This window comes from Ailuropoda melanoleuca, chromosome 1 (genome assembly GCF_002007445.2).
Source record: "Ailuropoda melanoleuca isolate Jingjing chromosome 1, ASM200744v2, whole genome shotgun sequence".
NCBI classification, from domain to species: Eukaryota; Metazoa; Chordata; class Mammalia; order Carnivora; family Ursidae; genus Ailuropoda; species Ailuropoda melanoleuca.
The window spans coordinates 198494413-198519131 of NC_048218.1; the positions used below are offsets into that span (position 1 = coordinate 198494413).

General features: G+C 46.6%; 1 protein-coding gene across 4 annotated transcripts in view; it reads right to left on the reverse strand.

Moving 5' to 3' along the window:
* The window catches only part of HIPK2 (homeodomain interacting protein kinase 2), a 152259-nt gene extending 132855 nt beyond the window's left edge, over window positions 1–19404 (reverse strand). Inside the window, exon 1 of one of the 4 annotated variants that reach the window (XM_034637930.1) lies at window positions 19259–19404. Coding sequence is in view for 3 of the 4 variants with exons in the window: in XM_034637906.1 (XP_034493797.1) it covers window positions 11840–12095 (256 nt within the window). In the remaining variant the exon portion in view is untranslated. Of the gene's footprint in view, window positions 1–2308; window positions 2400–11839; window positions 12117–19258 lie in introns of those variants that run through there. The other 3 variants (XM_034637921.1, XM_034637906.1, XM_034637912.1) reach the window with 3 other exon arrangements.
* Window positions 19405–24719: the final 5315 nt, after the last annotated feature.

The following is a 24719-nucleotide window of genomic DNA, read 5'->3' on the forward strand; positions in this document are numbered from 1 at the left end:
AGCACCTAGTATGTACATACAAGGCTCTGGGCTGGATGCTTTATGGACAGGGTGAGCACATGCCAGACTCTGTCTGGGACAATCCAGAGTTACCCTTTCCAATTCATTCTCACAAGGGTCCTACTTTGAAAGCTAGCAAGTCAAGTGATGGGTTTAGGCTCCCAAAGTGGGAAAATCAGACCCTGATTCTAGAAGTTCAAATCAAGGTAATTCTATGTGCCTCTTTGTCTCTGTCTTAATGGTTTAATGAGAAAGTCAGTTTTCTAGGGTTAAGAGTCATTTTTTCCACCTAAAAATAAGAATAGCTAAAAATCTTCATGATTCTCCTGAAGTCTTAACTCATAAGATTTTTTTTTAAGTGTCATTTATTAAAGGACTGGCTCATTTAGTCCTCCCCCCCCCCACTTATTTGCTTGGTTTCCTCATAATTTTATATTTCACAACTAGATGAACTGAAAAGTTGCTTCACATCTGAGTACATTTCCTTTCCATTTCACCACCCCAAAATTATCTACTGGAAGATCAGACTCTGGTGAAACCACAGAGATGAGTGAGGGTTCAACTATGATTTAAAAAGAAATTACATTGAACTCAATTTCACTGAATTCTACCAAAGCTTGAGAGAAGGAATTATAAGTAAAATAATGGCACCATTTTCAGCAGTGAGAAAGTTTACCTGTGGTTTGGCAGATGTGAAACAGATTACCATGTGGAATCCAGTTACATTATTAAAGAGAACACAACTGTGAGCACCTTAGTGTAAGAAGTACAAATTTCCTCCTGCTTCCCCAAATCCTTTGATATACGCTTCTGCTGAATAATCAGTATTTGACAGAAACAATCAGGAACTCGAAGGATTAAGTCCCATACCCAACGGGATGCCATACCTGTCTTATAAACCACATTATTCAATATAATATTATAAAGTTGTAGAACATGTCAAAAGGAATGTCAAAAATATATGAATGTTATAAATATGCACCTGAATGGACATTTTTAAACATCTAGAAAAGGGTTAACCTGAAAAACTCTTGATTACCCTGTATAACATGATAATTCAATGCCTCAGGGGTTGAAAAGTACTAGAAAAAAAATGTCTTCATGGACATGCAAAACTATATTCATAAAATTTTAATGATAGTCATCCCGCTTATCAAGTTTATATTTCACAAGTAGTGCAAAGATAATTTCAGATTAGCCAATTTTAAATGATACATTTCCAAAATAGTGTATACTCAATGTCTCTGGGGCTTTGATACCGTTTTCAATCAAAGTCTGTTTATCCACTAGTTGTGTACTGTCAAATATGTAGTGTATTCCAACAGAGCACAGTTTAGGATCAACCAAAGCCCTATAGAATTCTTTCATCAATAATGACAATAACAATACCACTGACTTCATTAAGGGTCCTCTATATAAAAAAGCCTGGGGTTGGCGCAAAAGAAAACACAAAGACATCCAACATGTCGGCACTGCTCTAAAGGAGCTTAAAATCCCATGGGGGTTGCCAAATTCATTGCAAATTATAAAGAACTGGCAATTCTAAGCAACATAAGTAACTTGCCAAAGTAAACATGACAGGAGCTTGGAGGAGCTAAGACTTGAGCTGAGGTTAGAAAAATGGGGCATCTTTTGAAAGGCAGGAGGACACTGGTCCAGATCCTGCTAACCGGTGTAAGCAAACTGAGGGGAGCAGCTAGCCCTACGGCCTACGCCCTCAGGAAGTCTAGGCTTTGCTTAGAGACAACAATGTAGGAGTATTTATATAGTAGCAACTCAACAGCAAATGCTAAACTGATCAACAACCCTGTGCACCACGAGCCTACTTATCCAGAATTGTCATCTTCTGGTAACTTCGATCTTCTAGAAGTTAAGTTCTGAATACTCCATAAAGCTGGCATGAAACCCCACCACTACTGCCACTCACTTCAAACCTTTAGCCTTCACCCGGCTGACTTCAAACCTTCAGCCTTCACCTGGCTATCATTGACTTTGCTCTCTGGGCCAGGCTCCAGGGGCTTACACCCCACAACTGCAGGGTGAAGTACATCTTCCCTGTTTTACAGATAAGTAAATGGAAGTTTGGGAGATGATCTTGTTGGTCCAAGGTCACTTTGCTACTAGGAGTAGGGCTGGGACTTGAACTGAGGTCTGCCTGACTCTCAGATCCATGCTATTAACCGTTCTTCTTTATTTTGTAGGTTCTCGGACTAAAAGCATCGAACAAGGAGACAGGTACAACAACAGGCAAGGAGAAATAGAAGCTGACATGTGAGAAGCGACAGATGTAAAGTACGGGGCACGCCACCTGCTAAGATGACGGGCACCCACAACGATGATCCTAAGTCATCTACCGTTTCTGCATCATCTGCTTCCAATGACATCTGAGAAATATGACCATTCAAAATTGTTCAAATGGGGGCGCTTGGGTGGCTCAGTCGTTAAGCGTCTGCCTTCGGCTCAGGGTGTGATGGGATTGAGCCTCACATTGGGCTCCTCCACTGGGAGCCTGCTTCTTCCTCTCACACTCCCCCTGCTTGTCTTCCTTCTCTCGCTTACTATCTGTCAAATAAATAAATAAAATCTTTTTAAAAAATTGCTCAAATAAATTAAATGTCCCTCATTAAAGAGGTAAACTTCACTTATCCGATGTAGAGTGGCACAGTGGACGGAGCTTTAGTCTGGAGTAAGGTGATCTGGGCTGTCACAGCAGTCCAGGGAAGGGGAGGCAGTGAGGTTCTGGACTAAGGAACTGCCTGAGAAAATAGAAAGGAGCAGAAACACAGGACTTTGCAGAGAAGAAAAGGCAAGACAACACTAACAGGTGGGCTGTAAGGGCAAAGGAGAGAGGAATCCAGTAAGTCTGGGAGACTCAAAGGAGTGGGGTTCCGTGATGGTAACAGGAAAGATGGGAAGCAGAACCAAAGCTATCTCAGTGGGGAGGGGGATGGGACAACAGAATAGGTTGTCCACAAGTTGAATTACGAGCACTGAGAAGGTATCCAAGTTGAAATATTCAGAGTTGGACTAATCATACTGAAACTCTGAGACAAGGAACTGCTTAACTTACCAAAGTTAAGATGTCAGGGGCCGCTGGTCATTGACAATCAGCATCTAGTCCCCATTTGCCGAGTTGAATCTTGAATGAGGATAAACCATTTTGAAAAGAGAATGGATTTCAATAGGGTACACTAACCTTGCACAGGATTAATCAGAGGGGGAAGAGGGAAGGGTAACCCTGAATCAGCTCATGCATATGCCAAAGACAAAGGGACGTAGCCAAAAATATTGCTAAACAAAGATCAGCAGGATGAAGTGACAAATATACCAAAAGGGGAAAAGACTGAAATCAAAAGTTCACATCCCAAAGAGACTAAGAAAGGAATGGAGCTGCCAATTTTGAGAGGAGAGTCCAGCTGGAAAAGCTCTATTTTGGATAGATTTCTTTGTAGGCATTTATAAGAACATAGAGGAAATGTTCTCTATGTACTGAAAAACAAAACAAAACAAAACAACAAAAAAACACAAACAACCCACGACAGGAGAATGGATGAGAGGTCGTGGCTAGAGATGTTGACCTAAGGGCTGCCATCAACAACACCTAGATGGAAATGGAATCCATGTGGGTAAAGCTGTTTCCCAGGAGAAATGGTGTGGAAAGTAGAGCAGATGGCAAATAAAGAAATCCTTGGGGGGCACAGACGTGGTCAAATAGTATGAGGAGGAAACTATGAGTCACAGGGAAAAGTCAAGGATAAAATGATGATAAACACAATTAAGGGATTGATCCTGGAGAATGAAAACAGAGAAAGAGCTACTGGGCCTGGCTGGAGATAAGCCAATAGCCCTCTTTTTCCACAGGGTCGAGAGGAGAGAAAGAAGGGGTGCTCTGCTGGGAAGAGAACCAAATGTACCATGTTATCTCCTTTTCCAAGAAATGTGATTCTCCTCAGGACTTTCAAAATCTACCTACCTACTGGCTCGTTCTGTGTCGAAACCAGCTCCTCTCATGTTCAGACTTCTTTCTTTCTGAAAGTTGCTAACCTCACCTATAACAGCTTTGAGCCTCTCTCAAATTCACCTTTCCGTGACTCTGCCATATTGCCTGAACTAAGCCATAAACCATTATGGAGAAACCAGCCTTTCACTGCAGTGGTTAAGGGCATGTGGTCCACCAATGGATTATACGGAGGCCATGTTACCAGTTGTTATCAGGCAATCTGAAAATCACCAATCCAATATAATTCTGGTGAAGAGTAGAATGATACCATTAAGTCATACATGATTTTTTTAAAATTTTATTTAAAGTCAATTTAGTTAACATATATGTATTATTAATTCCAGGGGTAGAATTTAGTGACTCATCAGTTGCACACAACACCCAGTGCTCATTACACCAAGCCCTCCTTAATGCCCATCATCCAGTTACCTCATCCCCCACCACCTCCCCTCTAGCAACCCTCAGTTTGTCCCCTAGAGTTAAGAGTTTCTTACGGTTTGCTTCTCTCTCTGTTTTTATCTTATCTTGTTTTTCCTTCCCTGCTGAAGTTCATCTGTTTTGTTTCTTAAATTTCACATATGAGTGAAATCATACGGTATTTGTCTTTCTCTGAGTGACTTATTTCGCTTAGCATAATACCTTCTATTCCATCCACATCATTGAATATGGCAGGATTTCATTCTTTTGATGGCTGAGTAATATTCCATTGTATATGTCTATATACACACTCCACATCTTCTTTATCCATTCCTCTGTCGATCGACATCTGGGCTCTTTTCATAGTTTGGCTATTGTGAACACTGCTGCTATAAACATTGGGACGCAGGTGCCCCTGAGTCACTATTTTTGTATCCTTTGGATAAATATCTAGTATTGCAATTGCTGGGTTGAAGGGAAGACACACATGCTCTTCAGTTTCTTTCTCCAGGAAACCAGTGAAATAAAACAAAGTAACTCAAAAACTCCTTTTTAAAACCATAGTTGCATTAAGACTTCTAATTATTAAAAAAAAAACAAAACTAAACTTCTACACCAGGAGTATTAGTTTCCTAGGGCTGCTAGAACACAAGACCACAGACTGGGTGGCTTAAGCAACAGAAATGCAAGATCAAGGCTGAAAGTCAAGATCAAGGTGTTGGCAGGTTTGGTTCCTTCTGAGGACTTGTTCCCAGGATCTGTTCCAAGGCTCTCCATGGTCTGTAGGAGACTGTCTTCTCCCTTGTGCCTTCACTCCCTCTTCTCTCTATGAATGTCTGTGTCCAAATTTCCTCCTTTCTATAAGGACACCAATCACGTTGTATTAGAATCCACCCTTGGGGGCGCCTGGGTAGCGCAGTTGTTAGGCGTCTGCCTTCGGCTCAAGGCGTGATCCCGGCATTCTGGGATCGAGTCCCACATCAGGCTCCTCTGCTGGGAGCCTGCTTCTTCCTCTGCCACTCCCCCTGCTTGTGTTCCCTCTCTCGCTGGCTATCTCTGTCAAATAAATAAATAAATAAATCTTAAAAAAAAAAAAAAGAATCCACCCTAACAACCTTACTCTAACTTGATTACTTCTATAAAGATCCTATCTCCAAATCAGGTCACATTCCGAAGTAATGGGGGTTAGGGAAAAAGTGAATTTGGGGGGGGCACAATTCAACCCATAACAACAGGTTCAAGGAAACAAAAAGGATTTCACAACAGTATAATTTTCTCAGGATATAGAGTCAGAATATTCCAAAAGAACTCTCCTTGTTCTTCCCTCCTTGGAGAGAAGACATTTCTTTTGTGATTTCCCTATATTTTGCCTCAAAGGACCTACAAGGGCATTTCAATTAGTCAAACATTACATATGGAAACAAAGCAAAAGAAAAGTGGTTATTTTAAATTAAATTCACCCCAGTGTAAGTTGCAGTGTTTCTGGAAAGGCCATACAGGGGATGTACTTGTAATGTATATTGAGGAATAATTGTAGTTGACTTTGTCAACTTTGGTATAAAGGAGAGTTGGCAGTGACACATTAATAACACCAAAGTGGGAAAAGAGTCAGCTAAGTTTATAGTGCTAACTCTGGGTGGATCAAACATTTCTGAAGTAGGCCATGAAATCATTTGTGGGCTGGGCATGGGATGGAAGTTTCCTTCTCCACTTCCTCCTGGGTCAGTCTTGTCTCACACGCACTAATCCCCTTCTGCTATCCATACTGTCCTTTTATTTTTCTTTAAGATTTTATTTGTTTATTTATGAGACAGAGAGAGAGTGCATGTGGGGGAGGAGCAGAGGGAGAAGGAAAGCAGACTCCCCAGAGCATGGAGCCCAACGTGGGGCTTGATCCTATGACCCCAAGGTCATGACCTCAGCTGAAGTCACAAGTCGGGCACCCCACACTGTCGTTTTTCGTGCAGAGCCTGTAGAGGCTGTTACATTTCCCAACTTTGCATTTTCCTTCCAACTCAGGATCTCAAAAAAAACAACCCTTCTTTTTTTTTTTCTTAAGATTTTATTTATTTATTTGACAGAGAGAGAGACAGCCAGTGAGAGAGGGAATACAAGCAGGGGGAGTGGGAGAGGGAGAAGCAGGCTCCCAGCAGAGGAGGCTGATGCTGGGATCACACCCTGAGCCAAACGCAGACACTTAACGCCTGAGCCACCCAGGAGCCCCAAGAAAATAACCCTTCTAAACAAATGTGGCAGGATGGAAAGGGTAAATATCCACAAAGTGTAAAAACACAACCAGCTATACTTCTGGTTTCAACAGATGAATTCCATTCAAATACACATTTTCCAAAGATTTAGAAGGATGCTCCTTTTGCTCCTGAAACATTCTAAATAAGGCGGTTAAACCTGGTATTAATTTCCAGGTGTTTATGTCACAAATCTTTGCAAAAGCCTTGTCGCTGAATCTTTCAGCCACTCCTTCTCATCATCATCCCCCTCCCTTTATCACTGTTCCAAAATCATGATTGACCACCTCAAGAAATGAGTAAGCCAGAACTAGAACAGGAACTGGGGAGCCTGGTACATGTCTGGTAATGCTATGTGAGCCTCAGACTCAATTTTTCTTTTTTTAAAAAGATTTATTTGAGAGAGAGAGAGAGCATGGGCGGGGGTGGGCAGAAGGAGAGAGACAAGCAGACTCCCCTCTCCGCGTGGAGACGGAGGGCTCGATCCCGGGACCCTGAGATCATGACCTGAGCCAAAGGCAGACAGACGCTTAACCAAATGAGCCATGCAGGCGCCCCATCAATTTCTCTATCTTTTAGAAATGTTTCATGAAGTCTAATTCAAGACTAAAAATCTGGTAGGCTTTTTACTCTTTCATGCAAAAAAGAATTAGTTCTTCTTAAATGTTTGGTATCATATTGTAAAGTAACAGCAAGTGTCCTACTTACTTAGCCCTTACTCATTCCATGCTCAGCCCACAACTGATTTGTCTTTTTGAGCTTACCTAGGTTCACCTTCAGAAATGCACAGCACACTCAGAGATCAGGACTGGAAACCGACTATGCTCCTTCCCATTTGGTGTTCTAATACTGTGCCACTGCCAATTCTCTTTTAGACCAAAAAAGTATGTAAGTTCCATTACCCTATGTAATTCTATTATCATGTGTCCCCTCAAAAGATATGCTGGAGTTCTAACCCCCAATACCTGCAAATGTGTCCTTCTTTAGAAATAGGATGTGATCAAGGTAAGATGAGGCCATGAAGGTGACTCCTAATCCAGTATGACTGGTGTCCTTAAAAGAAGAGGAGGAAAGACACAGACACACAGAGAATTCCACACGGTGACAAAGGCAGAGATTAGCGAGAGGCGGCCACAAGCCGAGGCATGCTGAGGGCCTCCGGGAGCCACCCGAGGCTAGCAAGAGGCAAGGAAGGCTCTGTCCACAGTCTCAGTGGGTGCCAGGACCTGGTGACACCTTGATTTCAGACTTTCGGCCTCCAGAACTATGAGAGAATAAACTGGTGTTGTTTTAAGCCAGTTTAGGGTACTTTAATATGACAGTGGCACTAGGAAACCAATACACTCTGTAATACAATTCAGGATGTATTACAATGAAAATATGTGTGTGTGTGTGTGCAATTTGTGATAAAGTGTCTATAACAATTGCAGGGTCTCACTGGCGGACTGCCCTTAGCATCCGTCTTTGATGCCTCCTGGTTGAAAAGCACTAGAAGCATCGTCAGCCTTACTCCCTTGTCTTAGTTACCGATCCCACCAGGGTACAAAACACCTCCTCTTTGTACACAAATGTGTGTGTTCCCCGTGACCCACATTTTGACTTCGAAACAACAGCATGTGGACTGAAAGCCTGAGAAAGTTCGGTCTGTGCTCAGTGGCCGTGCACCAGCGGTGAAGGCATCCGGACCCGTATGTCTTCAGACCTGCCCTGTTTCAGCCTCAACGCCTTGCTGCCACACAAAGAAACCAGGACAAAGGCCCGCCATCTGCAGTCTGCTCCCGCTGCAGCACCTGTTGGCTGCCTCTGGGCTCATGTTTATGTATTTCCATGAGCCTCTCTCTCGTGGGCTGTTATCTCCCTGCAAAGAGAACTTTGTGAAAGAAGTCACGCAGACAGTGACGCCAATGCGGCCAAGCGCACGCAGGCCTCTCCCCCGGGGTTCTCCTCAAACCTGGGATCCCACCCGCCCTTCTCGCAGGCACAGGGGCAAACCCCTCTGCCTTGACTTCAATGTTCACAACAGTAATTCTATATCACAGCTCCTTTGTTCCCTGGTGTCTCTTCACTCCTCTCCGTTGCTTTAACTGACACCTGACAAAACTCAATTAGAGATCATTTTGGGAAAGGAAGAGGAAGCGCCGCTCCCATGGTGGAAAGAGAAGGAAGGTGGGAAGACACCAAGGAAGAAAAGTCAGAGAAATGGGTGGAAAGCAGGCAGGCGAGGCTGGGAGGAAGGCAGGGGAGGAGGAAAAGGAGAAATAAAAGATGGGAGGAAGGTGAGAAAGGGCCTGGCAAGTGCCAAGTGCACCGGGAGCACACTCGGAATAATAAAGCAGCGCGGCGAAGTGCTCTGGACGCGAGAAACACCATAAAGAGGCGACACGGTCTTCTTCACACCATTCAAACAGGTATTTGTGTGTGGACGCACGGGTGTGAAAGCTGGGAGAGGGGCCCCTTGGCAGGGTAGCCAGGGGCCGATTCTAAGCTGTACAGATTAAAGCGGGCTCTTTGGTCTGCTGCAAGGGCATTTCCATGCTATGAGTCACTGTCATCAAACCAGTCCTGGTGTGGTCACTAGCCAACACCGCACAGCGCTAGGCCACCCGCACGTCGCACTGAGGGGAGGAGTTCACTCTGACCCCCCCAGTTCTTGCAGAGGGGAGCCTTCCCCCGGCAGCATGGCCAACCTGCAGGAGAGCTGGCCTGCGTCCTGCCTCCTAACGCAGGAAGGCACCTGCTGGTGGGGGCTTACTAGGGGTCTGTGTTCCAAGAGCTCATTCCAGATTGTCTCTGGTTCCCAGCAGCCACTGCAGACGCAGGCTCTGCCCCTTGCTGGCTGTGCGGTCTCAGCATGCTAGACAGCCTCTATTTGCCTCAGTGTTTTCATCTGTAAAATGGAGACAGTAATAGCTTCTCGGGGGGTCCTGGTGAGGACTAAAGGAGCGAATACATACAAAGCGCCTGGAACAATGCCTGGTGGGAAGTAAGCCCTAACGAAGTGCTCAGGGGAAGGGAAGGACGGCGAGGACGGCCAGGTCGGCTGGCTCCCCAAGGCCTAGCATACAACGCAACCGACACACTGGCTCTCTGTGGGGAAAACTGGCGCTCCCAGTACTCAGCACAGTGCCTGCCACATACAACAGGTCCGGTATGCTCTTTTCTGACAGACAAAGGAAACACAAAAACAGTGAACTGGGACTCATCTGTTCCTTATCTCAAATGCTATTCTGGGAGGAAAGGCAGGTTTGATTAACAAGAAAGCAACTTCCAATGACTCTGATAGAGGATGCCCGGGAAACTTCAAGAGCTTGAGAAGGTTCAGACACAGAGCCTGTATTTTACTCACTTTACCTAAAAAACATAGGCATTCTTTTCCTTGGAACGTTTTCTACAAAAGATCCACCCTGGAGCACCAGGTCATGATCTCAGGGTCCTGGGATGGAGCCCTGCATCGGGCTCCCTACTCAGCGGGGAGCCTGCTTCTCCCTCTCCCTCTGTCCATCCCCCCACTCGTGTGCACTCTCTCTCTCAAATAAATTTAAAAATCTTTAAAAAAAAAAAAAAAGTTCTACCCCTGGTCATAACCAGGATCCAGTTCCTTTTCCTTTATTTAATTTATTGAGGTATAACTGACACGCGGTATTGTATCAGTCTGGTGCACAACACGGCGACTGAACATCTGTATACACTGTGACAAGATCACCAAAGAATCTAGTTACCGTCTGTCACCTTACAGAGTTAACAGTTTTACTGACCGTCTTCCCCACGCCTACATTATATCCCTGTGGCTTGTTTGTTTTATAACTAGAAGTTTGTGGCTCTTAATCCCCTTCCCCGATCCCCCTCCCCCTCCCCTCTGGCAAATGCCAATCTGTTCTCTGTATCTGTGAGTCTGGGTTTTGTTTTGGTTGGTTAGTTGTTGTTTTTTAGATTCCAAATATAAATGAATTCATGTGGTATTTGTCTTTCTCCGTTTGACTTATTTCACTTAGTATAATACCCTCAAGGTACATTCATGTTGTAACAAATGGCAGGATTCTTTTTTATGGCCGAGTAGTATTCCATTGTGCGTGTGTGTGTGTGTGTGTGTGTGTGTGTGACATCTTCTTTGCCCATTCATCACCTGGACTCTTGGGTTGTTTCCATATCTTGGCTCTTGTAAATAATGCTGCAATGAACACAGGGGTGCATATATTCTTTCAAATTAGTGGTTTTGTTTTCTTTGGATAGATACCCAGTAGCGGAACTGCTGGATCATATGGTGGCTGTGTTTTTCATTTTTTGAGGACCCTCCATACTGTTTCCATGGTGGCTGCACCTAAATTTACATTCTCCCCAACAGGGCACGAGGGTTCCCACTTCTCCACGTCCTCTGCCAGCACCTGTTGTCTTTTTGATGCTAGCCATATAGACAGGTGCGAGGTGATGGGACCCAGTTTCTAAGTACAACATATTCACTGCAGATTTGTATCTATTACATAAACTACGATCTTTTTTGGTGGAGCACTTGGTTAAAAAACTGAACACTTCTAAGACATGTGATATTTATTTTAATAAATTATATATGCTTTCTCTTACTACCATAGTATGCTTACTAAAAACATAAAAATAGAAAAATTTAAAAGGATGAGATAAAATATATTTCCCATGTTTTCTTCTGTATCCCCATAAATTGTCCTGGGCCCTTCACTACGAAAACCCCTGCTATGACTCAGATATCCCAAGCCAAGTAACTTAAGAGTTAGCCTTGGCCATATGCTTAACTTTGGCCAATAAAAAGTCAGCGTGAAGTGTCGCTTCTGCGCAGAGGCTGTGCAGAGCCAGTGTGCGATCTGCCTATTGGATCCGCCCACCAGCGCCGTTGTCCGAGAACTGAACGAGGATGACGAGGAGCAGAGACCCTGGCGAAGTCCCCACCAGGTGCACCTGCAGCGTGGTAGTGAAACACACCTTTGTGGTTTGAAGTCCCTGAGATGTGGGGGTTGTTTGCTGCCCCAGTATAACTTAGCCCATCCCAACTAGCACTGGCATCTTCCATAATGCTGCTATCCCAAATGAGTCTGAATTAATGAGGTCGAGTGTAATTATATTTTGATGCTCATCGGGCTCACCCATCCAAAGCAGAGCACGTGTTTTTAGAGACAACTTAAAAAATTCTAAGTGGTTCAGTCCCTACCTTCCACATTTAGGCATCGCTTCTGTGCCCTGTGGAAAAGCTCTGCAGAACAGCTACGATCCTCAAAGCCGTTAGTGACTTCAGGTGTGCACACACTAACCCCCACGCAATCATGTCCCAAACCGAGGGGGAAGGTACAGGATCCTCCATCACACATGCCTTGTGTGGTTTGGAAACTTGGAGACAGATGACATCCTAGTGCCTGAAATGGGAAGCTGCTCTTCGAACAGACCACGGGAGTTTGGCATGGCTGCATTCAGGCCTATGTGCCCTACTGGGAATGCCAGCTTATGCACTCTGCTGCTGTCTTCCTGGGAAAAACACTTTCACGCCCTGCCCCCCCCCCCCCCGTTGCATGATGCAATGCTTATGTTCTCGGTAAAGAATACTCAAGTTCTGACATCATAATAACCATGGGTATTACTCATGATAAGCTCACAAGCCTGGCAAGGCACATTCTGTACCCTCTTTATCACTGAAGTCAGCAATGGTCTTAAAAATAGCATTTGTTCCCACACCCAGGGTACCACTGATTCATTAATGGATGGACAGACACTATTCTGGACTCCTTACTTATATGGGGTTTTAGATTGAGACTCCCAGAATTGGTGCACAGCCTCAGTCCCCACGTGAGTAGAGGGGCTATGGAGACTAACTTATGAACAGAGCGCTCCAGATCCCAAAAGAAGGAATGCTCAGGAATTACAAAACTCGGATTTAAGATGCTGTCATATTGGTGACTCAAACATAATCGTCCTAAAATGTAATTAAGAAGAATATCTATAAACTTGGGAACTGTACACATGCTGAACATACCAAAATAAAAAGGGATGATGCTACAATAAGTGGCAGTCATCTTAGTGAAATCTATAAATAAGTCTGAGATTTTTCATTGTTAAGGGAGAGAGAGGGTATTTGATTTCAGATGCCTGATTCAGGTTCTTTGGAGAGAAATATCCCTAGAGTGCATTTTCATAATTTATAGTTACCTGTAAAAACACATAATACCTTTTGCTCAAATTCTATGTTCAATAAGCAACCCGATGTCTCACTGGGATTCCAGAAAGGCCTCTCTGACCAAGGAGGAAATGCCTAAGCACGCCTAGCCTCTCTCTGTAATGATCCAGATTAATCAGTCTTCTATAGGATTAGTTACTACGAGTCAGTCCTTCAGAACCTCATAATCCTCGATGAATTAATGAAGTCAAACTTCCAGATCTGCCAGGCTGGGGATTCGAGAGGCCAAGGTGGGCATCCAGAAATGTCTGCTGAGAGCCTACTATGTTCAAGTACCACCCCAAGTGCCGTGAGAACAAATAACTGACTATGTGGGGCCGTCGTGACTGTCACTGCAGGGTTTAGAGGGAGGACGGGGCACGGCAGAGCAGCCCAAGAGGAAGCAGGGGTGAGCTGAAGCGCAGACCAGCGCATCAGAAGACACGCATCGCAGCTAGGGAATAAGACTAAACCCATTTTTACTTAAGATTTATAAGCCATCTACTTCCCCCAGGACCAGGAATAGTTTGCAGATACAATATAAAAATAAGATAACCTCAGATCCAACAGGAACAGCCCTATCTGAAGGGAACACCAGGAAGAATTAGGATGTCTGCACGCAGCTGAGGGCTCCCGTAGGGAGTGGCACACGCATTTGGAAAGACGAGCTGCAGCGAGATGTGGTTTCAGTTTTATCCTGCAGCAGCGAGGAGTCGAGGAGTCGTGAGAGGTGTTTGCAAGGGAGGAGAGGACCAGTCAGGCTGCTGAATGGAACGCGGCCTTGCGTGACCAGGACCGAGAGGCTCCCAGCCCGCCCGGAGGAGCATCTGTGAGGGGGTAAGATCCTGAATGAAAGGAGGGGTTGGTGGGCATGTAAGCCGAGGCCACAGACAAGAGACTGAAGGAGCAATCTAAAGCCTGGTGACTGGCGGGGAAGAAGGGAGAGGGCAGGAGAGGGATCCAGCATGCTGCAAGGCCGTGGTGACAGGTGACAGAACTAGGGGCCCTTGCTGGCTTGGAGTAGTGGAAGAAGGGACGCCCTGGGGTTCATGGCCAGGCCTGGGGGCTCTCTGAAGCCCCAGGATGCTCACAGGGGTCCGGCTGTGGCAATGACCCCTCCGGCCTCCCAGATTCCCCATGAGCGCATCTCCAAGGCCAGAGCTGATGTCAAATGAAATCTGCTCCTAGACTGCGTCTATCAGTTACTGTCCTGTAACGACGCTCTCCCACCGCAGCTAGGAGGACATGAGCAGGTAACATAAAACCTTAATCCCTAGGCCGGGGGTCCAGGAGTGACGGACCTACAGCCCTCGAGTGAAAACACTCAGCAACACTTCTAGAAGCACACAGGTCAATCAAAACCATCTGGCCAATGAGGGTAGCTGTTGTTACACATTAAATATTAACGGAGAACATCCAAATTTCTGTGTTCCTTCTGATGGCAGGTGCAGCGAGAGCTCTCGCTCTTTCACTAGCATCAAATATACACACTCCATCTACTCCCCCTGCCCCCATGGGAGCCAAGCAGACCCAGTGCTCAAAGTCCCTGTATGTCAGTTCTCAAAAGGTGGTGAAGGACGAAACTCCACCGCTATCCTGCACCACACGGCTCTCAACTGCTCACCTTGTGGTCCTGACCCTGCCAGCCAAGCCCTTTTCATTCCTTTTCAGTTAAGCAGAAAATGAACCATCAGCTCCATTTCCACTCTCTCTGCATGAATCCTTTTCCCTTTTCTTTCTTGGCTCAAACTATATGGCTCATATAGGGTTCCCACCGCGTTCTTCAGTGACTCTTACCTTGCTAAGTATTCTTTTCTTCCAAGAAATGCTGAACCCAAATAAAAGGTAGGAGAGAGTATGAGAATACTTTCTAAGGGGCAAATACAAGAAAGGTAAAAGAATAAACCTGTTCATTTCTCATTCCCCAGATCTGACTCCCACAAAATGCTAGAAATTACTGGGCGGGGGGGGGGATGTGGGGACCTCTAGGGAAGTGAAGTCAGCAGCCCGGGAACCTGTTTCCCATGCTTACTCGCGCCATAAAATCCTATTAAGTCACCAGGAATCTCTGGGAGAATAAGCTCTAATACCAGTTAGTTCAAAAGTAGAAACTACTCTGCAATTTGCTCTTTCACCCCACTCTTCACCCAACCCATGGATGAAAATCATCAAGAGTCCGCCTCTCCCCAGGCCTGGAGGAAAGTGAGGCGCCGATGGCCAGGGTCAGGGCGGGCAGCACTGAGGAACGTGTGAGCGGCAGCGCCGGGCCCACAGATCTGAGTTGGGGGCAGGAAGCCCCTCCACGGCCCCCTTGGTCCCGGGCCCCACGAAGTGACTCAGAGCTATGGGATCACGATTCAGCCACAAAACAGAAAACAAACGAGGAACAAGATGAGCCTCTTTTTAGATGCAGGCTAAAATTTGGGAAAAGTTATCAGAACAAAGAAAAACAGCGTGTTTGCCGGCAGGCCGGTTTCCTTTTACTCACCGGAAACCTTTCCTGCTGATCTAAGAGGGAGCCCCCACCTGCTCTGAGACTGAATGTCGGTGCAGGAGGAGAGGGAAACGGCACGGTGAGTTAACCGGTGACAAAGACACCGAAAGAATTCCGAGCAGGAGAGATGCAAGCTGGCCCCAGCGCATGAGTCAAGTCTGTGGAAAGAAGGGCCATAGTGAAGGACCACCCGCATCAAAGCTTGGCAGCCTTCAGCTCAGACGCCTCCCCTGGGCACAAACCACGCAGATTTGGGCCACAGACAAGACCGAAGACCTCATTCCAAAAGGAATGAGAACATTACTGGGTCAACTGACAGAACTGGGATAGTAACTGCTGGATAAACTACTGCATCCGTGTCACGGTCTCCAACGTCGGTGACCGCGCTGTGCCATGGAGGAGAGCACCCTACTCTCAGGAAACCCGCAGGACGTGCGTGGCGTAAAGCGGCAGCACCCACCAGAGCTCTGTGTGATCCTGGAAGGGCTCTCTAACCTCTGCCGACCAGCACAAGAGCCACCTGCCACGGGGAGCTACTGAGCGGCTGCAAATGTGGCCGGTGTGGCTGAGGAACTGACTTTTGCCATTTCATTTTCTTCTAATTTAAACAGCCACATGTGGCTTGTGGCTCGTGTATTTGATGGTGCAGAAATAAAGGGCCATAACACCTCTAACTCACCCTTAAATCATTCCCTGGAAGTGCATCTATATGAAAACAAAGATGTGTATGCATATACACGCACATGACGACAGAGAGAGAGAGGGAGTGCACGTCGTTGCAAGCATGCAAATGGGGTAAAGTGATAACTGCTGGATCTGGGTAAAAGGTATGGGGTTATTCTTTGTAAGTTATTTTTGTTTTTGCAAATTTTCAGTAAGTTTACAATTATTTCCAAACAAAATATATATTCTTTAATGTATGATGGTGAACACTTATTCATTAATCAATAAAATTTAACAGGGTCCAACTGGAACTCATTTGCAGGTAGGGGTTTGGCGCTAGGAAGTTCAAGTCATCCTGAAATTTCGAGCCAACATAATAGATCCCACAGAAAACTCAATGTGTCCCCAGAGTCTTGCTTAGCCAAACCCATCACTTGGTGCTTCCTTCCAGCGGCAGGATCAGTGCTGCTCCTCTCCTGCTGTGGGCCTTCCCACCTCTTTCCACGTGACCCTTGACCTTTACAGGTTCACAAAGGACTTGACTGCAATGGCAAGTTCAGGGCACTTTTAATGTAAGAGCTTTATTGACACATAACTCACGTACCATAAAAGTCACCCTATGAAAATGCACAGCTCAGTGGCTCTAAGTACATTCAGTTGTTCGGCCACCAATGCTACCTAACTCCAAAATGTTCTCATCCTGGACCCCCACCCATCACAGCTGCTCCCCACTCTTCCCCCTCAGCCCCTGGCAACCTCTCATCTGTTCTCTGTCTCCGTGGATGGCCTCTTCTGGACATTTCATACAAACAATACCATACAACAAGTGGCCTTTTGTGTCTGCTTTCTCTCACTTAACATAATTGTTTCAAGGTTCATCTGTGTTATAGCATGCGTCAGCACTGTATTCCTCTTTACAGCCAAATAATATTCCCCCGAATGGACAGAGCACATTAGTTTATCCATCCATCAGCGGAAGGCCATTTGGGCCATGTCTCCTTCCTGGCTGCTGTGAACTTGTGTACAAGAATCCATGGGGACAAATGTCTGCAGCTCTCCTGGGCGTAACCTGCTGGGGTGGAACTGCTGGGTTATGTGTTAAACTCCAGGTTTAACCTTCTGGGTAGCCGCCACCCCAGGTTCTAAAGTGGCCTCCTGATGTCCCCAAGAGCTGTGCCCCACGGCGGCCCCCGTGGAAGTCTGCAGAAGGCAGTTCTACAGAAAGGGCCGTGCTCCTGTCAGCTGAGAACTACCAGTCTGCATGCAAAGCAGGAATCAGGGTTTGCTGGACTCGAGGTACAGAAATGAAGGAAGCAGTGACTCGCTCGCTGCCCGTCACGTGCTTGGCCTTGCCTTGTCCTAGAGCACGAGCCAGCACCTGGCGTGGCCCACGCGGGCTGACACATCGCGCGTGGCTGCCCATGAAGAGGCTCTCTGTGCGCCGTGCAGCCGCAGCGGGAGGCGAGCTGGCGCTCTCTGGCTGTCCCCTCGCCGTAGTCAAGCTGTTGGTGCTCCTGGTCGAAGCCTCGGGTGGAGTGATTTACTGCCCCGCAGACTGTGCTCCTAGAAACGCCTGCCCAGAAACTGGCAGGGAGGGAGCCTGGAGCAGGCGTGAGGGCCATGAGAAATCCAGAAGGCAGTTGGACGAGAGAGGAAGACGTCCAAGAGGCCGGCCCTCCAGGGCCTATCGCCTGTTAGCCCTGGGACATTCCAGAATGAGGTCACAGCAGGGTGCCCCGAGACAGGAGCCTGGGAAGGCAGCCAGGCCCACCGCCAATGCGACTGGTGAGTCCCCATCAGGCATGTGGCCCCTCCCAAGCTGGTGGTGAACAGACTCCTGAGCCTCGCCTTAGGGCGCTGAACTGAATCCCTAGGCAGATGTACCAATTCCCAAGCGACCTAAGCCACTTTTGAGGCTGGGAAGATGAGCTGGGGAGGCAGGGATGATCTTTAGAGAGGAGGCAAAGAGAAACGTCCTGCAATGGCCAGCTCTCCACTCTGCTCCCATGAGAACTGGGGGAGCTCCTGGGGGCCCTGCTGCCATTCGGAGCCCCGTGCTCTGCACCATCCTGTCCCCTTGCCGCGGTCCACCCATCCATCACCTTTCCCACTTCAGGACCAATTTTGTTGCCAAACCTTTTAAAATAAATTATATTCCAAAGGCAAATTGCTGCCTAATTCATAGAGACCTCGACCATGATTTTATGTCGTGGGGATGGAGAAAGGGAAGGCAGCTGGCCTGAGATGCCAAATATGTCCTACTTTGGCCACAGTCTGTCCCTGGGAGACCCCATTGATCTATACATTCTAGCCCAGCTCTCTGTCATTTCACCCTCAATTCCATGAGTATTCAGCGGTTCACTATAGCTCTGAATGTTCCTGGGTAATTACCCTTAACTCTTGCTCATTCATTCTTTCTGCTATCATTCAATAAATATCAGCTATGATATGTATTCACTTCTTGGTGTCTAATATGCTCAGCCTTTCAAAAATCCAAGATAACGGGGCCCAGCAGTGCCTGGGCTCATGAGAACGGGGACAGAAACACAGACTTGATCTTTATGTATACTATCTCAACTAATCCTCACAACTGCCCCGTGAGGTCATTACTGTTATCCTCACTTCACAGAAGAAGCAAGACACCCGGAGAGACACACAGGCTCAGACGTCCACGGTCACATACTAGTCAAACGGCAGAACCGGGGTTCCCAGGCGCAGCAGCCAGCGTTACTCTAAAGCCTGCATTTTTTTCCCTTGGTAGTATAAATAACATTTTCAATGCCACACCCCTCATTCCAGCGTGATAGGATTATTATTTGTAAAAAGAACAATGGGTCAGGAGTTAGAAAACCTGTCTGGCTCTGTGTTGTTGACTTTGAGCGAGTCACTTCGTATTTCTGGACACAGGTTTCCTTGTCTGTGAAGGACGCAATGTTTTCCGAAGCATGCTCAGTGTCCTGTGAGCTGTTAATACTTATTATGGAAAAAAAAGAAAAAAATGAGATTCAAACAGCTGAAGAAATGCTGAGTCCAACCCAACTGAGGTTCTTTACTGCAGGACTCCTCAGAGCCTTTAATCCGCTGGTGAACACTCCACATCTCCAAGAGGGGGTCACACCACACACTCTGTGACCCAAATGTCTTTACCAAAGGAAAACTTTTTTTTTTCCCTCCACATGAAGTATTTTTGGTCAAGAAAGGAGATTGGAAAATATTCAACTGGATAATCCCCAAGGAACCTCCCAGTTCTAACAGTGAATAATTACCTGATTCATCTCATCCTTCCAACTAGATGGCAGACGTTCTGAGGGCAGGGTGTAAGGCTCTGTGAAATCAGCAGGAGGGCAGTCCAGTAGAGGCAGGTCCGAGTTCAGAGGAGCAGAAGGAGCGGAGAGATAGCCCCCTGGGGACAGTAGTTCCTATAAAGGACTAGCATACCAAGAAGTACCGCCCACCCCTTCTTACTTTTAAAGTAAGTAAGCAACAACCAAAGGAACTGGGCTGGCTTTGTGCCCCCAAAGCAAATTTTCTGGGCATTAAAGAGATTTCAAACCTGTCTTGATGGACTTAAGAAGAGGAATCAATATTGTCTGTCCATGACCCTTCAAAGCCACATCTAAGTCTTTAGGCCAAATCTGTGGGTTGGCCGTTTTGTAAATTGGTGGAGACGGCTGGGGTGGGGGTGGGGGGGTCCAGGCCTCCACTGCCTGCAGACACCTTTTCTCCTGGTGCGCAGGAAGAAAGGGTCCTAACTCTAGAGACCCTGATGGGCCTTGAGGGATGGTTATACATGCCAGGCTGGAGGGATGGAGAAGGAAGATGATGGGTGCAAAGGTGAAGGGGCAGCAAAGTATAGAACAGGGCACTGAGTACAGCTCTCAGAATAGAGAATAATTTTCAAGTCTTCAAAGGTTTCCCATAAAACTCCCTTCTTTTTAAAGTAGACCCATGATTTTCCTTGGGACATTTTTATATATGACTTAAAATTGCCAGATCACTACTGGAAAATATGCTACTCATCTTGGCAGTCGCACTGTGGGAAGAAGCTAATGTTCTCAGATCAATCTCCATGTGGTCCTCAGCCCCAACTTCCAGATGCCCACAGGATAGAATAGGGGATACCCTGGTGCAGTAGCAGCAAGAACCAAAAAAAAAAAAAAAAAAAAAAAAAAAAAAAAAGCAAACCACACACACAAAAACCAAAAAAACACTGCACAATTACCCCCCTCCATCCTCCAACTAGAAAGCCCAAGACTTAGAAACAGAAATAGCCACTGCCACCATAGATTCATCCAGAGCTCATTTCCAGACCCCAGCTATCCCCTGCTGTTCCAGGTTCCTGATTTGGGCTCCAGGATCAGAATGGCTCATCAGAATGGCTCTGTGCTAAGAAGAGCTCCGGTCAAGACATAATGGTACGGTTTAGGACTCCGGATACGGGGGAGTCAACATCTGAGCAATTAGTTCTAGATGTCACCTCATAGGTTAGACTTCTGTGAGAAACCTAGAGAGAGGAAGTGACAATGACTGCATGCCTATTTAAACCGCATGCCAGGCACAGTATCCAGAATATATTCAGAACTCTTAGAACTCAACAATAAAAAGACAAATAACCCATTTTTTAAAAAAATGGGCAAAGAATTTGAATAGAACTTTCTCCAAAAGACACATACCAAGAAGCACATGAAAAATGCTCATCATTAGCCCTTAGAAAAATGCAAATCAAAACTACAATGAGATACCAAGAGAACTGAAAACATTATGTCCACACAGAAACTTGTACACAGATGTTCACAGCATTATTCACAATAGCTAGAAGGTGGAAACAACCCAAATGTCCATCAAGTGACTAATGGATGAACAAAATGTGGTACATCCATACGGTGGAGTATCACTTGGCAATAAAAAGGAAAGAAGTTCTGATAACATGAAAGTGGGAAAATATTATGCCAATCAAAAGAAACCAGATGTAAAATACCACATATTATATGATTCCATTTATATGAAATGTCCAGGACAGGCAAATCCATAGAGACAGAATGTAGTTAGTGGTTGCCAGGGACTAGGTAAGGGGAGGGAAGGATGGGGAGGGGCTGCTAATGGGTGTGGACTTTCTTTGTGGGGTGAGGAGAATGTTCTGGAATTAGATAGTAATGATCAATGCACAACTTTGAGAATATACTAAAACCCAATGAGTTCAGGGTACAAATCAAGGCATTTCAAAAGGGGTAAACTTATGGTATGATATATGAATAATATCTCAATAAAACGGTCTAAACAGGGCACAAATACAGATACTTGACACATACTATGACCCGATGACCCTGAAATGGGTATTATCATCCCCTTTTCACCAGTGAGAAAACTCGAGGATCGGTGAAGAACGACTAGGTGCCAAGAGTCGCTCAGCCAGCCACGCAACAGAGGGGGTTTAAGCTCGAGTCACTGACTACAAAGGCCACGTTCTGCCCACCTCTCCACGCTGCTTCTCGCCAACGTGATAAGCTAACTAGCAACTGCAGAACGGTTCCTATGGAAAAAATAGCACTCCCTGGACAAAGAATCACTGACCGACATAAAGTGCTAGTGTGGGAAGTCGTGCTAAAGGGCACCTCGCCAAATCCCTTCAATTTACAGATGAATAAGCAGAGCTTCAAGGCAGTCAAGTGACCTGTCCAACCAAGGCGGCAAGGCTGGTGGGAACGTTCACCCCTCTCGTTTTACAGAAGACAAGCTGTTGTATTGTTCACTGAGATTAGTTAGGAATCAAAAGGTAGATGGAGTTCACCCAGTTGGGGCAGGCAGGTCAACAGGTATTCAGCAACCTTCAAACATGCCAGTCTCACATCCAGATCCCAGCAAGAAGATCACTCAGGCCGGTTATAGCTCACATTATCCTGCAGTTACCCTGAAATTTCTCTCCCAACCCCAGGAGTGCTCTGAAAAGTCCCACCAGGGTGCGACTGTTCCAAGGATCCCTCAGAGCTTTTGAACTACTTAGCAGGAACGGGGAGTTCTGGATTTAGCATTCAAGTGTGAGGATAAAGGCTCGGGGGACTTGAGCAACGTTCACCCCGCCAATACGAAGTGACTCTATGGGGAACCACTTGCCAAGGGAAGGAGAGGAGAGCTGGAGCCAAACGGACAACCACTGTATTATGGGGTCCTGAGTGCTCCCAAACGGGTTTTTTAATGCCTCCTACGTGTCTCCACGTGGATGTCCTGTCTCGTACTTAAAATGTCCCAAATCAAGGTCATTACCCTATTTTCACCCCACAAACCTACCCCTCCCTTGTTCCCTTTTCTCCTACAACTATACTATCCTCACATTCCCCCAGCGGCCCAGCTCAAGTACCCGACTCGCCTTTCCCTTCCCTCCCCTCTTCCCACTCTAACTCCTCATCCGCTCCAGGGCTGGAGTATGCCTCCCATGCCCGCTCACGGCAAGCACTGTCCTAGACTCCATGTTTCCTCCCGCACTGAGGTCGATCCCGCCCACCAACTAGTCAAGTCCTTCACAGCAAGTAGCAGCCAGGACTATTTAAACACAGAAAAAGAAGAGATGGATGACCTCACATGAATAGGTCATGGAGAGGTTATTAAGTAAAAGAGCCAGGAAGAGCAGAGCAGATGGGGCCGTGAGCCACTCCTCGCATAGATTCTGCTGGAACCGAGAGGCACACCGACGCCACTGACTGCATCTGCAAATTATTAATGATGCCCGTGTAGTCCCTCTGAACTCTCCATCTGCTGATGGCGACTACAGTCCAATAAGTACATTCAAATGGAAAAACCTGTGACCTGTGACTTGCTCCGGTCGTACCAAGTCTGATACCCACTGTCCCCTAGCCGTGCCTGGCACACCACTGCCTGAAGCAGCCCTGGGCTCCCTGGCTGCCCATCCAAATCAAGGCCATCCTTTAAAAACCAGATCAAATAAGGCATCGCTGGTCACTTGGGACCCTCAGGGTTTTCTCTTGCTGGTGCTCGCCACAGTCACCCTGAATCACTTGGTATCTTTTGTTGCTTGTTTCAGCCCGGCTGCAAGGAGTTTGTCAGTTCTTGGAGAGACAGCTGGTGCTCTAGTGGGCTAATCCACTGCATTACACCGTTAGCCTTCATCGCTTACTGCTGCCCCCCAGGTTCTGGGCACATGGCACCAGCTACCAAACGTGCTGAAGGCTGACAAGCAGTTTTTTCTCAGCTTCTTCTCAAACGAAACCCCTGCCCTCCAAGACCCAGAAATTCCAGCTGAACACCCACCTGCTCGCCGTTCAGCCAGGCATACCGCCCCTTCCTTCCACCACACCCCTTATGCTGCCCCAAGTCCAGTCCACCAGAGTGAAGGGGGGCGCGGGGAGAGGCAGGCACCGTTCCGCCACACAGTGTCTCCGCATGACACCCATCATTTGTCTCAGGGGTCAGAAAAACGTAAGACTGATGAACCCTTTACTTCTGTGTGAAATCAAAATGATAACTATGTAGAGTTGGAAAAAGAAGCGATTTTTAAATTATACTGGGCACTGAGCCAAAGCCAGCGGTGACACAATGACAAGTCATTTGTCCAGGGCTGGCCAAAAACATTCATGGGGGTGTGCTCTTTTTCACCTAATAATGCTTGGGTTGGGGTTCCGTTTTTCGGTCCTGAAATATCCCCCGTGCACGCTCTCCAAAACAGCATCCTCTGGCCACACATCCCGTGTGGGGGCTGCCGGTGCAGCGGGGTTCGGGCAAGGGGGCCCCAGCACCTTTCACCAGGCATCTGCATCCAACCAATCTAACACCAAAGACTCCAAGGGACACCCTCCTTCCTTCAGAGAAGGTAGTCTCATCTGGACATCCCTGCAGTCCTCACACTGGGACTACCGGTCCCTTGGGGTGCATGAGGGGCCACACACACAGCCTGAAAATAAACTCAGTCCACCTGGACCACAGACCCAGCTTCCCCAAGCCCTCCTCACATTCGTTAATCTGCCCCACCTCTCTACTGAGCACTAACACTGTACTTGGGCTCTGAGAAGTAACATCAAACACAGCCCTGTATTAAGCATCTTCTCAGTAAAGCGTCTAGAAGATTCTGCTGTGTTCTTCACTTTCACTCACACCAGAACCCTGTTAGCTGAGGACAAGACCACACGTGAGGGCGATCAGTTCTCCCAACCTTCCCATGAGCCTCGCTGAAAATCCAGGCACCACTGTTTCCTTCTCAGGGTCCTATCCCAATGCTCTGGTTCTGTTCTAGAGCCACGTTGTCCAATACTGTGGCCACCAGCCACAGTGGAAATTCACATTAAAATTAAATAGAGTTTAAAACTTAGTTCCTCAGCCACTCCAGCCGCGTTTCCAAGTGTTTAACAGCCACAGGTGGCAAGTGGCTACCATTTTCGTGAGTGTGGATCTCAAACATTATAATCAATGCAGAACATTCTATCGGACAAAACTATTCTAGATGGCAACGTTGACACTTTTAAGCAGTCAATTTTCTGAAAAGCTGTCACCTTGTAGTCTTGAAGAAAATATATTTCCAAACCCAATGGGCAAACTTCTTCACCTAAAACACCTAGTGAGGTCAAAGGTCACCTCAGAGCAAGGCCCTTCCTAGAACAAGCACTCCCATTCTTCAGACATTGGTCTGCTTGTCTGTACTGCTCGTCTTCTTCCTACTTCCCGACTCTCCGCCTTCCATCTGACTCCACACTCCGACGGAAACTGTAACCAAAGCCTATG